This window comes from Bufo gargarizans, chromosome 1 (genome assembly GCF_014858855.1).
Source record: "Bufo gargarizans isolate SCDJY-AF-19 chromosome 1, ASM1485885v1, whole genome shotgun sequence".
NCBI lineage: Eukaryota > Metazoa > Chordata > Amphibia > Anura > Bufonidae > Bufo > Bufo gargarizans.
Window position 1 is genome coordinate 99,912,374 of NC_058080.1, and position 15,230 is coordinate 99,927,603.

The window sequence follows — 15,230 nt, forward strand, 5'->3', positions numbered from 1 at the left end:
TTCTGTTACCCATTCCTTCCCGTCCTTAGACACATCTGTCCATGGACTTCATTACGGACCTGCCTCGTTCCTCGGGGAAGACTGTGATTCTGGTGGTGGTGGACCGTTTTAGCAAAATGGTGCATTTCATTCCTTTTCCTGGCTTGCCCAATGCTAAGACGCTGGTGCAGGCATTTATTGATCACATTGTCAAATTGCATGGTATTCCTTCAGACATAGTCTCTGATAGGGGCACACAGTTTGTTTCCAGATTCTGGAAGGCTTTCTGTTCTCGCTTGGCGGTTCGGTTGTCATTCTCTTCTGCTTTCCACCCGCAGTCGAATGGTCAGACAGAGCGCGTCAATCAGAATCTGGAGACATAACTGCGCTGTTTTGTGGCGGAGAATCAGGAGGATTGGTGTTCGTTTTTGTCCCTTGCTGAGTTTGCTTTAAATAACTGTCGTCAGGAGTCCTCTGATAAGTCACCATTTTTTGGTGCATATGGGTTTCATCCGCAGTTTGGGACATTCTCTGGAGAGGGGTCTTCTGGTTTACCTGATGAGGACAGATTCTCCTCGTCTTTGTCATCTATTTGGCAAAAGATTCAGGATAATCTAAAGAGCATGAGTGAGAGATATAAGCGTGTGGCGGATAAGAGACGTGTGCCTGGTCCGGACCTGAATGTTGGTGATCTGGTGTGGTTGTCTACTAAGAATATCAAATTGAAGGTTCCCTCCTGGAAGTTGGGTCCTAAGTTTATTGGGCCTTACAAAATCTTGTCCGTCATCAATCCTGTTGCCTACCGTCTTGATCTTCCTCAGACTTGGAAGATCCATAATGTTTTTCATAAGTCCTTATTAAAACCTTATGTCCAACCCATTGTACCCTCGTCTTTGCCTCCTCCTCCGATTGTGGTTGATGGTAATCTTGAATTTCAGGTCTCTAGGATTGTGGATTCTCGTGTTGTCCGCGGTTCTCTCCAGTACCTCGTTCATTGGGAGGGTTATGGTCCTGAGGAGAGGATGTGGGTCCCAGTGACGGACATTAAGGCCACTCGTCTCATCAGGGCTTTCCATAGGTCCCATCCTGAGAAGGTGGGCTCTAAGTGTCCGGAGTCCACTCGTAGAAGGAGGGGTACTGTCACCACCAGACATCTGAGAAGCTCTGACAGACGTCCTTCAGAACCTACTCCTTGAGGTTCCTTTTGTTTTGCTTTCATTTTCTCATCTCGTTAGCCTTTCTCAGCTGTCATGTAGTTGCACTGATTGCATCCCTTTAAATCCCTTCCCATACTGCATCACTTTGCGGTTTATACAACTTCCTGGAGTGTGTGCATGTTGGATGCTACTACTGAGTCTTCTAGAGATAAGTTTTGTTCATTTATTTGTATTTTCCTGTTTGCTGGATCCCAGGTGACCCTGACTCCCTCCGTATCAAGTGTAGGGAGCCGGTGGTCGTGTCTCCTCACTATTATAGGGTGTTCAGGTGTTTTACAGTCGAGGAACGAGGATATGCGATCATCTACCATTGAGATTTTTGCATAGGCTGAGCAGTTAGGGAGAGAGCCAGGTCTGTTGCAGGGCTATCCCTTTGGTTCCTTAGTTTTGGATCCAGTCAGTCGGATCTTCATTTTGTGTCTTCTAGTTTTCTGTACACCTTCCGTGACACGCACATAAAGGGTATGTGATGGAAAATACAGTGAAAAAGTCTGTGGTGGATTTTGTCACGGAGCATAGCAACATGTACTACTTGTGGTTTTTGCTGCAGAAATGGCTGTGGTGAAAATCTGCAGCAGAGATTAGCAAATTTCTAGAAATTTATTTGTAATCCATCAAAAATTTGCTTTGGGTACAAACTAATTCTACCCAAATCAAAAGTGCTCAAATTGATCTGAAAATTGATGCATTACACTCTGAGGTTTCCTATTTTTTTCTTTCGTGTCTCTTTCTTGTATCATAAAAAAACAGTAGCTCCCCTAGTTGGGACCAACTATACACTGCTATTGATGTACTAAAATAAACTTAAGTGTGTACTTAAAAATTGCAATCTTTTTTTTTTTTTAAATACAGGCCCAATTGGACGTCCCCTGGCTCTGACCACACTAAACACTGCAATTGACAAGCTAAAATATGCTTAAAGGGGTTGTCCAGGTTCAGAGCTGAACCCCGACATACCTCCATTTTCACCCAGGCAGCCCCTCTGACTTGAGCATCGGAGCAGTTCATGCTCTGATGCTCTCCTTTGCCCTGTGCTAAATTGCTCAGGGCAAAGGCATATTTTGTACATCCGGTGACGTACCAGAGCTCTCCATGGGGCTGCCAGGTAGCCCGGTGATGTCAGCCGCAGTGATGGGCGGTATTTAGCGCCGAACACACTGCCAGGCGGAAGTTTCAGCCTGGCAGTGTGTTATTGAAAACTAAAGAGCCCTTGCCGTGTGCGATTTAGCTCAGGGCAAGAGAGCGCATTGGAGCATGAGATGCTCCGATGCTAGCCTCAGGGGGGCTGCCTGGGTGAAAATAAGGGACTGTCCGGGTTCAGCTCTGAACCTGGACAACCCCTTTAATTGTGCACTTTTATATAGTAGAAAAATTGCAACAGGTATTTTGGAAAAGTTATAGGCCTAATTCGATGTCCCCTGGATGCGACCACACTATACACTGCAATTTACCAGCCTAAATATGCTTAAAAAAATTGCAACAGGTTTTGGGAAAACAGAAAAAGGTGTAATTGGACACAATTATCTGGTTGCGAGCAAATTATACACTTCAATTGACAAACTAAAATGCTCTTAATTGCGTACTTATACAATAGAAAAATTGTACACTTATAAACAGTAGAAAATTGTAACAGGTTTTTAAAAAAATATAGGCCTAAATAGAATCCCCTGGCTTCCACCAAGCTATACATCGCTAATGACGCACTAAAATAACATTACCTGCCCACTTACAAATGGATGTTCCCTGAGCAACCAAACTATACACTTCAATTGATGCATTAAATTGCGCTTGATGGAGCACGTATATACGGCAGAAAACTTGCACTGCTGCTAACACACTAAAATACTCCTAATTTTCCAAAAAGAATCAGGTCTTCAAGACCAAACTGGCTTTTTGACATGTCTGTTTTAATAACTACTTGCATTTCCGTTGTAACAATTCTGGAGCATCTATTTTTGTAATATCAATAGTTTTATAAAAAACTCAGTGAGCCTTTAAAAATATTTAAGACATACGGTTGTATTTTCTACTTCTTTTATGTTTGTGTATGTACGGTATCTCTTGAATCTTAAAATCAAGAGAACTCTGGAAATATTTTAACTTTTTTTAGCATTATACATTAATATAGAATCATACTATATAGAAATACAAAGAAAAATAGATATGGTATCAGGGGCGTAGCTAAGGGTTTATGGGTCCTGGTGCAAGGGTCCAGCTTGGGCCCCCCCTTCCCTCCGTGCTTTGTGGCCAGGGGCAGGGAAGCCTTTGTGCTGCTTGAGGCAAAAGTTTAAACAGCAACCACCCTCCCCATGCCAAATTTTTGACCTACCCCCTTCCCTCCAGCCAAAGGTGTAACTTGGCAAGCATGCAATTTCTATAATACTGGTGTCTTCTTCTGCACCACAAGGGTCTTTGGGCCCCCTCAGGCTCCTGGGCCCAGTAGTATGTGCTACCTCTTCACCCCTATAGCTACGCCTCTGTATGGTACTATATTTTAATATTTATCATTCTATTTTATTACCTTCTTGATCACATTTGGTTCTGTCATAGTCATCACTTAGTGGACGGTCTGTATGCCAGTGCAAAAGTTCATCATATGTTTTTGTGTCCATCAAGGAGGGAATACGTGGGTCTTCACTAAAATAATAAAAAATAAATAAATAAAACAATAAAATAAAATCAATCTATTTAAAATCTTCTATAAAAGTGTATAGCCCAATCCTACTCTCTACAAATCTGTATACCTGTTTAATACTGGTAGTTCCTTTATCATATCTCCAGCATAATCATCAATGACATCAGATCGGAGTGGTATCAACCCAACAGGTAGAAATTCTTTCCTTTCAACTTGGCAAAATAAAATTATACAAATTACAATATGATTCATAAATAATAAAATATAATATTATTAGTGGTACATTGGTAGCTGCACACTTTAATCGTCTTTTTGCTGACGATAATTTCAATATGTCTAATCGTTTTGTTCTTGGTGGTGATATGCAGCAGCTTAAGGTCCTTTTATATGGGACAATTTAGCAGGCGGGAAGGAAGCATTCTTTCCTGGCAAGCACCTGTTCCCCAGTGAAGGAGACCAGTGCATTTATTCTCAGCAATCTCCTCCATCGTTTACCCCCATACAGAATCATTGTTTGCTAGCAGCAGAAACTATTTAGACAGCACAATCTGCTGCCGGTAAGTGATGATTTAGGTGCCTGCACAAAGGATCCAATCACCTGACGAATGAGCATTTTGCTTGTTCGTTGAGTAGCCGGCGGCACTTTTACACTGCCAGATAATTACTAACAAGTGTTCCTATGAACGTTTATTAGCAGTAAGCTGTCGGATTCTCTGCCTGGGAAAAGGGGCCTTTACTCCCCTCTCCCCACTGGAACTACATGATCATCTGGAATCTAACCATTGCTCAGGAGCAACACTGACAACAATATTTTGGGCAACGTGTCCTATTTCTTAGTACAATTTATATGCTCTACACCCATTTTGGGCATGTCCAAGACTTGACCATACTATTCCTTACCACGATTATATGTATAAACCTAAAGGGCCCTTTACACTTCTCAATATTTCGTCAGATTATCGATAATAAGCGTTCATACGAATGCTCATTAGAAATAATTGGTCTGTTTAAAGGTGCCGCCGATTACCCAATGAACAAGCTAAATGCTTGTTCATCAGGTAATAGATGGTTGGCACAAACACCTAAATCATTGTTTGCGGGCTGCAGGGTCTATTTGGGCGGCAGAATCTGCTGCCCGCAAACAATGATTTAGTTGTTTGCACCAACCATCTATTACCTGATGAACAAGCATTTAGCTTGTTCATTGGGTAATCAACGGCACCTTTAAACAGACCAATTATTTCTAATGAGCATTCGTATGAACGCTTATTATCGATAATCTGACAAACAATGATTCTATATGGGGATAAGCGATGGCATTAGCAATTGCTCCTCCCCATACTGTGGAGAGAATCACTGCATGCAAATGCAGTGGTCATCTCCACTGACAAGCAGGTGATTGTTTTGATGGAATGTATCCTTCAGGTCCCTTTATACTACTCGTCTCACTGGGCGAACAAGTGAACCCTAAATTCTACCTATACCTCTGACACTGCCTACTTGCATGACTGCCCTAAGTGGCAGACCCCAACTAGTCAATAGTCCCTGCTTATTTACGTGCTGGGGCTTACCAGGGAAAAACAGAGAGAAAAAACAATAAACAAAGTGACAAGCAGGCACACAAATACTAAGAAAAAAACCCTCAGACTAAAATGTATCGATCAAAACCAAGAGAGAACAATGAAGCCAAATCAGAAAGCAGATCACTAAACAATACCAAGCCAATATAATACACGAGCAGTCAAGTCCAGGTCAACATATGTCAGACAGAATAGAGTCAAAGAACCAAGATAGGGTCAAACCAAGAGATGCAGAAAAGCCAAATCAGAATCCAAGAATCAGGGTCAAAAGGAGTAGCCAAAGTCAGGAGGTCAGAACAATACACAATCCAAACCACTGATGAGGTATATAGAACCATTTACAGATTTCCTGTTTATATACCCTGCACTTCCTGGTCACGTAATGCACTGCATGGTCACATGGCACGCCTGGCCTCACGTGACCTATGACGTCAAAACACCTGATGTGGTCTCCCTCGCAACCGGACACCGGAAAGTACACAGAGATTTGCGTCTGTCGACACTGGTAGTGACAGCTCGATTGAGCAGACGATTCTCAGGAAGGAAGAGTCTCTTCCTAACAATTGCCTTCTCTCCAATTGAGGTGATTGCTGCATTTACATCCAATGATCCTCTCTACAGTATAGGGAGGAGTGCTGTTTAGACAGAATGACCTGCAGCCAACAAATAATCATTTAGGTGACCACATGAATGATCTATTACCCAATAAACAAGCTTTTCACTTGTTCATTGTATAATCAGCGGCACCTTTAACCAAGCCAATTATTGCTCGTTTGAATGCTCATTAACGATAATCTGCCTGAATATCGGCCACTGTAAAGGGGCCTTTCCCAACAATTCTCTGCTCCACCGAGCAGTTAAAAGGGGCTATTACTTAAAGTGGTTTTCCAAGATTTAATATTGATTAAATATTGAATATCCTCAGGTCATGAATAGTCCAACACCTGGCACCCTCGCCAATCAGCAGTTTGTTTACTTTCCCGACATCTCATTTTCAGGACATCCCTTCTTTTAAAGGGGTTCTCCAGGAATTAAGAACATAAAAATTCTAAAATTTTACTTTATTATAAATATATTCCCAAATACCTTTCAATAGTTATAATGGCTTGTTTTGTCTGGGGAGCAATCATTAGGAGATATAAAATGGCCGTCGTTCTACTAGTGCACATAAAAACCTGTCCTAATCACACAACAGCACAAGCCACTTTAGAGCAGTGAGCTAAATAGCTGCCTTATCCTCCTCTCTGCTCTACTTGTCAGGGATTATGAACAAGAAGTCAGTTTAATAGGAGACATGATGTACAGAGAGGAGGGTAGGGATGTGGTTAATGAGCAGCAGTACTTGTATGCAGTCTCCATTACCACAGCCCCACATTACCACAGTCTGTCCTGTCCATCATCTCTGTACTTCATGTCTCCTCATGAACTCCATTCCCACAGAGATTGATTTGAAGATTTTCTTATCTGTAGTCAGTATTCTAAACTCTGACAAGTAGGAGAGCAGGATTAGGCTAGTTTCACACTAGCGTTCGGCTGTCCGCTCGTGAGCTCCGTTTGAAGGGGCTCACAAGCGGACCCGAACGCTTCCGTCCAGCCCTGATGCAGTCTGAATGGATGCGGATCCGCTCAGACTGCATCAGTCTGGCGGCAATCAGCCTCCGCTCCGCTCAGCAGGCGGACACCTGAACGCTGCTTGCAGCGTTCGGGTGTCCGCCTGGCCGTGCGGAGGCGTGCGGATCCGTCCAGACTTACAATGTAAGTCAATGGGGACGGATCCGTTTGAAGATGCCACAATATGGCTCAATCTTCAAACGGATCCGTCCCCCATTGACTTTCAATGTAAAAGTCTGGACGGATCCGCTCAGGCTAATTTCACACTTAGCTATTTTTTGCCAATATAGTGCAGACGGATCCGTTCTGAATGGAGCCACCGTCTGCATTAATATGATCGGATCCGTTCAGAACGGATCCGATCGAACGCTAGTGTGAAAGTAGCCTCAGGCAGATCTTTGGCTCAGAGTTCTGAAGTAACTTTTACTGTGTGATTAGGACAGGTTTTGTGTGAACTAATAGGATGGCGTCCATTTTATTTCTCCTAATTATTTCTCCCCGGACAAAATGATCCATTATTACTAATGAAAGTTAATTAGGATTATATTTATAATAAAGCAATATTTAGGTATTTTCATTTTTTAAATTCCTGGAGAACCCCTTTATTTACACCTGCTCGCTGCTGCGATGTCGACAGTGAGCGGGTAAACAATGAAGGGAAGCAACGCTCGCATGAGCACAGCCTTCTCTTCAAACAGCTAATTGGTGTGGATGCCAGGTCTCGGAACTCCCCTCCGTTCTGATATTGCTGAGGATAGATTATTAATATTAAAATCCCGGAAAACCCCTTTAAGAAATTAACATACTACAGTACACATCTAGAGGAATATCTAAATATGCAAATGCTAGTACATATTGCTAGTTAAATTAGAGTACTAACTTCATACACATACCTTGTACAGAAGAGTCATGTGAAAGAAAAGGTTTTGATGTCTTTCGGAGTTCATAGCACAGCAAATGTTCACTTTCAGGGACTAAATTCAATACAGTCTCCCAGAGACATTGATATAATTGATTTATTTCGTTACCAAATTCCAGTTTACATTCTATAACAAAACATAATACTTGAGGCAGTGACTTAAAACACCAATGACCTACCTGTATTGTTCATTTTGGATAAATTACAATTCATTAAAATCTCAAACTTTTTTTTGCATTTGCACTTGCACAATATTTTAGTGTATTGTGCATTATGGCTACAGATGAGTGAAGTTTTCAAACATTCAATTCAGTCACTTCACTAAATTTTTTCCAAAAATTTGCTTGGATCCGAATTAATTTTATAACGAAGCATGTTAAATCAGGTCTATCCTAGACTGCAGTAAAACTTTAGGGAGAATGTATCCTGGTGTACATCACTCTGTAGTGCAGCAACATGCATAGCTAGTCCTTTCTGGTAGCAAAACAGTTACTGTTCATCAAAATGACAGGCAGGTCACTTATATGGACATGATGCGCATTATCGTGCAGGCTACCCACATTCCTAGCTAACCCCCAGCTAAAAAAAACTGCATACAGCAGCCTTCAGTAGAGCAAAAACAAACAACGAAAGCTCCAGCTGGTGTCCCAATGACTCTTTAGTGGAACGAAATGAGGACATAGTCAATAAAATAGCGGAGAAAAATAAAGGTTCTTTTAATCCATGTTATGGCAGTGCAAACACCTGTTTGAAAACCTTCTGTTAACTGTAGAATGACTGTGCGTCACTATAAGGCCTCATGCACACGACAGTTTTTTTTCACGGCCCGCAAAAACTGGGTCCGTGGGTCCGTGATCCGTGACCGTTTTTTCGTCCGTGGGTCTTCCTTGATTTTTGGAGGATCCACGGACATGAAAAAAAAGTCGTTTTGGCGTCCGCCTGGCCGTGCGGAGCCAAACGGATCCGTCCTGAATTACAATGCAAGTCAATAGGGACGGATCCGTTTGAAGTTGACACAATATGGTGCCATTTCAAACGGATCCGTCCCCATTGACTTTCAATGTAAAGTCTGGAGTTCTTTTATACCATCGGATTGGAGTTTTCTCCAATCCGATGGTATATTTTAACTTGAAGCGTCCCCATCACCATGGGAACGCCTCTATGTTAGAATATACTGTCGGATATGAGCTACATCGTGAAAATCAGATCCGACAGTATATTCTAACACAGAGGCGTTCCCATGGTGATGGGGACGCTTCAGGTTAGAATATACTGAAAAACTGTGTACATGACTGCCCCCTGCTGCCAGGCAGGTGCTGCCAGGCAGCAGGGGGCAGACCCCCCCCCCCCTGTTTTTAACTCATTGGTGGCCAGTGCGGCCGCCCCCCCTCCCTCCCCTGTAGTAAACTCGTTGGTGTCCACTGGGCCCCCCTTCCCTCCCCTGTAGTTAACTCATTGGTGGCCAGTGCGGCCGCCCCCCCCCCCTCCCTCCCCTGTGCGGCCGCCCCCCCCCCTCCCTCCCCTGTAGTAAACTCGTTGGTGTCCAGTGGGCCCCCCCTCCCTCCCCTGTAGTTAACTCGTTGGTGGCCAGTGGGCCCCCCCTCCGTCCGCTATAGATAACTCATTGGTGTCCAGTGGGCCCCCCCTCCGTCCGCTATAGATAACTCATTGGTGTCCAGTGGGCCCCCCCTCCCTCCGCTGTAGATAACTCGTTGGTGGCCAGTGGGCCCTCTCCCCTCCCTCCCCCTCCTAATTAAAATCGCCCCCCTATCATTGGTGGCAGTGGTGAGTACCGATCGGAGTCCCAGTGTAATCGCTGGGGCTCCGATCGGTAACCATGGCAACCGGGACGCTACTGCAGTCCCGGTTGCCATGGTAGCTTAGCAATTTGTAGAAGCTTCATACTTACCTGAAGAGCTGCGATGTCTGTGACCGGCCGGGAGCTCCTCCTACTGGTAAGTGAAAGGTCTGTGCGGCGCATTGCTTATAGCGCAGACCTGTCACTTACCAGTAGGAGGAGCTCCCGGCCGGTCACAGACATCGCTGCTCTTCAGGTAAGTATAAAGCTTCTACAAATTGCTAAGCTACCATGGCAACCGGGACTGCAGTAGCGTCCCGGTTGCCATGGTTACCGATCGGAGCCCCAGCGATTACACTGGGACTCCGATCGGTACTCACCACTGCCACCAATAATAGGGGGGCGATTTTAATTAGGAGGGGGTGGGAGGGGAGAGGGCCCACTGGCCACCAATGAGTTATCTATAGCGGACGGAGGGGGGGCCCACTGGACACCAATGAGTTATCTATAGCGGACGGAGGGGGGGCCCACTGGACACCAATGAGTTATCTATAGCGGACGGAGGGGGGGCCCACTGGACACCAATTAGTTAACTACAGGGGAGGGAGGGGGGGCTGGCTACCAAGAAGTTAACTACAGGGGAGGGAGGGGGGGGGGGGGCGGCCGCACTGGCCTCAAATTAGTTAAAAACAGGGGGGGGGGGGTCTGCCCCCTGCTGCCTGGCAGCACTTGCCAGGCAGCAGGGGGCAGTCATGTACACAGTTTTTCAGTATATTTTAACTTGAAGCGTCCCCATCACCATGGGAACGCTTCTGTGTTAGAATATACTGTCGGAAATGAGTTTTCACGAAGTGAAAACTTAGATCAGAAAAAGCTTTTATGCAAACGGATCTTCGGATCCGTCTGTATGAAAGCAACCTACGGCCACGGATCACGGACACGGATGCCAATCTTGTGTGCATCCGTGTTCTTTCACGGACCCATTGACTTGAATGGGCCCGTGAACCGTTGGCCGTGAAAAAAATAGGACAGGTTATATTTTTTTCACGGCCTCGAAACACGGGTCACGGGCGCGGTGTAAAAACGGTGCACAAGCCGAGTTTTCTACGGCCCCATTGAAAGTCAATGGAGCCGTAGAAAAAAACGGAAAACGGCACAACGGCCACGGGTGCACACAACGGTCGTGTGCATGAGGCCTAAGGCTTAGTTCACACTTCAATTATAAGGTCAGTAATTGTCAGCCCAAAGCAGGTGAGGGTCAAACTCACAAAACAGAGGCAGATCTATTCATGATACCTAATCCGAGAGTAGGCATGGCTCCTGAATTTGCCTCACAATAATTGATAGAAATTACTGACCAAATAACAGAAGCGTTCACTCCGACTTACAGGTCAATGTTAGCATCAGCTCTAACTCATCGGCATGGACTTAAAGGGGTTGTCCGGGATTGGGGACATTACTCTAATAGTACAAGTGTGGCATACACATTACATACAAGCAGGTAGTACCTTTGGCACAGATTTCTGCAGCCCCGTTTTCATCTTTGAAATTCCTGGCCGGAAGTTACTGTTTTCTTCTCCTCAGTGACGTACCGGATCCCTTGCAGGCAAGCAAAGCTTCCTCTTCCGCTGCTCAGGGAGCCCGGTGACGTCACTGGCAGCAAATGAATCGAGGTGAATATGGATGAGGGGGCGGAGTTACAGTGGCTGGCCGACATCCCGCTAAGCCCCGCCCCTTAACCAACAGCTCAGCTCCGCCCCTTGGCAACCCACTCAGCCCCGCCCCGCCCCTCCAGTGGTGAGCTTCAGAACGAATTGAGGCGAATATTCATGAGGGGGCGGAGTTACAGCGGCTGGCCGACATTCCGCTAAGCCCCGCCCCTTAACCAGCTCAGCTCCGCCCCTCCAGTGCGGTTGTAACTACCTGATGCTGCGCTGCCCCAGGACCCACAGGGCAGTGCAGCCGGAAGTCAGGTAAAGATAAACAGATATATAAACAATGAGTGGGGGACCGTTGGAGCCACATAGAAGTGGCAAAAATAGCTGAAAATGTATGGAGGTCTTTACTTAGCTGTACATTGTGAGTAAACGTGTTTTTTTAAAAAACATTTGGTCCCGGACAACCCCTTTAACCGTGCAGTGGACCAAAGTTCAAGGAGTGTGCCCATGACAGTGTGGAGGGTGTCAGCAGTAGGACTGTGTTCACATCACTGTTTATTGTTCCATTCTTCTGATCCATCAGAAGAACAGGCCAAAAAAAGCAGATCCTGTTGTAGTGTACGGGAGTGTAATACCCCGTCACTACAGAAGGGTCACTTGTGTGCTGTCGTTCCCCCCAGTATTTATGGGGAGGTTGGTATAAAACATCTTGCTAATGTAATGCTATGTACTTCCCTGTTACTGTGAAATTTGCATGTGCAGGCCGGCTAGGGGTGTTATTCCAGCTCTGAGTCACTAGAGGGAGCTAGGGAACCCTAGTTTATATAAGGCCCAGTCAGGGAGTAGAAAGCAGGCAGACAGTGGGAGAAGGAGTAAGAGATGATACTGTGTCTGAGTCAAGGCCAGGCCATGGGCCTGTGAGAGTAAAGCAGGCCTGGAGCCTGCCGACTAGGAGAGGGTAGTATAGGCCCTGTAACCGGGTTCCGGATCCAAGGAAAAGGTTCCCCTCCTGAGTCATTAGCCGTTTTAGCCGAAACGTCATATTCAACCAGCCGGGACACAGAATAAAACAGAGGCAACCTGATGAAGCAAGAGGTACTCAAGGTAACAGAGGAGGTACTTGGTAAAGACAGATTCAAGGATACGCCAGAGATAGGGCATTAGACCTTGGAGAATAAGTCGCATGTTTCAGGACCAGTCAGGAATTGAGTGCAAGCCGCCTGTACTGCAACTCCTGTAATTAACACTCTGTAATGCACCTTGCTATAACCGGCCAGTCTGTAACTTCTATGAAACCACTGTCAACCTATGTAAAACCAACTGTCTGCAATGGAACTGCGCTTCCAATGATGTCCATGCTTGATGACTATTGACCATTCCAGTAAAGTTCCAGTTTTGGTTGGCTATCACGTGGTTACTCCATTATTCCACATAACATTACACGGCGTGTCACCGTTCAATTGACACTGGCGTCACGAACATTTATGAACTGCCTGTTCCAGTCGCTGCCCAGATTGAAGACGACAGTGAATCCCAGGTTAGTGGGTTGCCCTGCACTACAAAGCCCAGCATATCTAAGGCTACACTACTGACCCCCTGGGACACTGCATCGCTCTTTTTGGCGTCACGAACAGGATCCGCATGCTTCTGGAGTGCAGAGAAGTGTGAACTCTGTGCTTTAACTATTCCACCACCGTATTGCAAGGACTGTACCCTTTATTTCCAAGCCGGTGGATTACAATTGTGCCTGGGAGGAATCGGAGGCGCTGTATTGTGTTGCGCTACCCCCAGAGAGAAAATCGTATTGGTGGACTGTAATTTATTGGACTTTTCATCATCCTGCTTGCTGTCACTGAATAGCAGCATCAGGACATCCAAAATGGCCGCCGATGCCATGGAATTCCTTACTGCGACATCACGGAGTGCAGAGGCGCGAATATTTGGCGCCAAAACCTTCCAAGAGGGAGGAGGAGAATGCCCTGGAGCGCCACCCACCTTGAAGAGTCATGATGCGGCTGCCTTCCCTGAAATGTTACGCCTAGGAGGCGGGCCTGTGACGGAGGTAGGCCTGCCCAGTCTGAGGGAGGAGTCAGTGTGGACGCTGAGTGCAGCAGATGAGGAGATGGCAATGGCGGACGCTGAGAGGTCCGAGTTTGATTCCACGTGTGAGTGGGGCGCCACTCCACCGGACTGTCCTGCTTTGGAGGCATGGGATCCCCCAGCCTGGGCAGCCGGTTTCCAGGAACAAGCCGTAGATCTACGAGTGACCCGTCGCCGGCCTGCGCAATGGCCGACACTAATGGCTGAATTGAGAGCTGCGGTCGCAAGGAAGAACACTACCAGGAAAAAGCGATTTGAGGAGATGGCCAAATCCATACAGGGAGACTCCTTCCCAGGTAAGCCCCAGCTGGAAAGGCGCCGCGGGATCGTGGTGGCCTTCGATAAGGAGCGGGGGTTTGGATTTATCCAGGAGCTGGGAACTGGCCGGGACTTCTTCGTTAACCGGCGTTCAGTAAAACGCCATTATCTGCCGGAGCGCCTCCACAATTTAACATTGGGGGAGATAGTCGAGTACACCCCAGCAGAGAGTTTAAGGGGCCCCTCTGCCACCGCCGTCACCCGCCCCAGGGCGCCGCCCGAAACTTGGGATCTAGACAAGGAGGGTGCTGACCCGATTGAAACAGAGGAGGCGAGAGTTAAACCGTCCCGATCCACTCACCTACACAGCCAGATCTACCTCGGGCCCGACGTCTTCTGAGAGCCCATAGTGTTGCAGGGGCCGGCTGAGCAATATCCCCCTCCTGAAGCAGTGAGGCGGGAGATGGCAAAAGAGAGGCAAGACAGCTACCAGCGGTCGGAGGACTGCGCTGAGGCCCGGCGTCTGGTGGCAGCCACTGCAGTTACACTGGAGGCCACCGTTACCGGACCCCCGGTGGAACCACTGACTAATGAGAAGGTGGACATAGAAGCCCTGCGGAAGAGGATCTACTGGGTAGAGGCCCTTGGGTACGCAGGCTGCGTCCAGTGCATCCCGTTCCCCAGAACCCAGGATGAAATAGAGGCAATGAAGGATAAACCTCCTCCTCTGAAAATCATACGAGGGGATGGGTTCCAGATGTGGCCTGCTTTACCCGAACACTTGCTGCAGGAACCTTTTGTGGAATCCTCTTCTGATGAGGAATATGATACCCGACTGTAAGTAGGCCGGCTAGGCCTTGCTATATGTTTCCACAGACGTGTATCCATCGTGGCTGAGTTGTTCCCTCCTGTTGGCGAAGCTGGTGAAGCTTGCTGCCAGTTCTACACGGCCGGTGGCATTATAACCAAATGAAAGTGCCATTGAATACCACTGCTTCCAGCCTGCCCATTTTATGTTTGGGACACCCGGCCTGCTGCTGAAATATCCCGGTTGTGCCTTAAGTTTGCACCATTTTCCCCTTTTTACCCCCATTTCAGGTTGAAAAGACATTTTTATGTCAGCACTATTTTAAAGGGTAAGCAGGACTTGCCAGGATAACATGGCCCTGGTATTGTCAGAGTCCTGTATTGTCATTTTATATATGTGCTGCTGACTGTATTTAATAACCGGTTTTTATTCACGTCTATGTGCCCAGAGATGGACTTCCTATGTGCAAGCCTCTGAGAGGTTGGTTTTATGATGGACTTATTTATTGTCATGGACTATCCTGGTTCTTTAAACATCCGCTGTGCCAGGTCAGCGCCCCCGTTCCACTCACTATCCTGAGAGAAGAGAACGACGCCCCTTGTCACCGCACTTCACCTTTGCCAATTGGGTCTGATATGAGTATAAATGACATATCTGTATGCATGCA

The 15,230-nt window shown here is 46.5% G+C and overlaps 1 protein-coding gene across 4 annotated transcripts in view; it reads right to left on the reverse strand.

Annotated features, from left to right (window-relative positions):
* DDX60 (DExD/H-box helicase 60) overlaps positions 1-15,230 on the reverse strand; it is a 646,547-nt gene that overhangs the window by 513,492 nt on the left and 117,825 nt on the right. For all 4 annotated transcript variants that reach the window (XR_006390268.1, XM_044296988.1, XM_044296981.1 and 1 more), the window contains exons 10-12: positions 7,916-8,068; positions 3,941-4,043; positions 3,718-3,833 (exon numbers count right to left, since the gene is read on the reverse strand). Coding sequence is in view for 3 of the 4 variants with exons in the window: in XM_044296988.1 (XP_044152923.1) it covers positions 3,718-3,833; positions 3,941-4,043; positions 7,916-8,068 (372 nt within the window). In the remaining variant the exon portion in view is untranslated. The remainder of the gene's footprint in view (positions 1-3,717; positions 3,834-3,940; positions 4,044-7,915; positions 8,069-15,230) is intronic.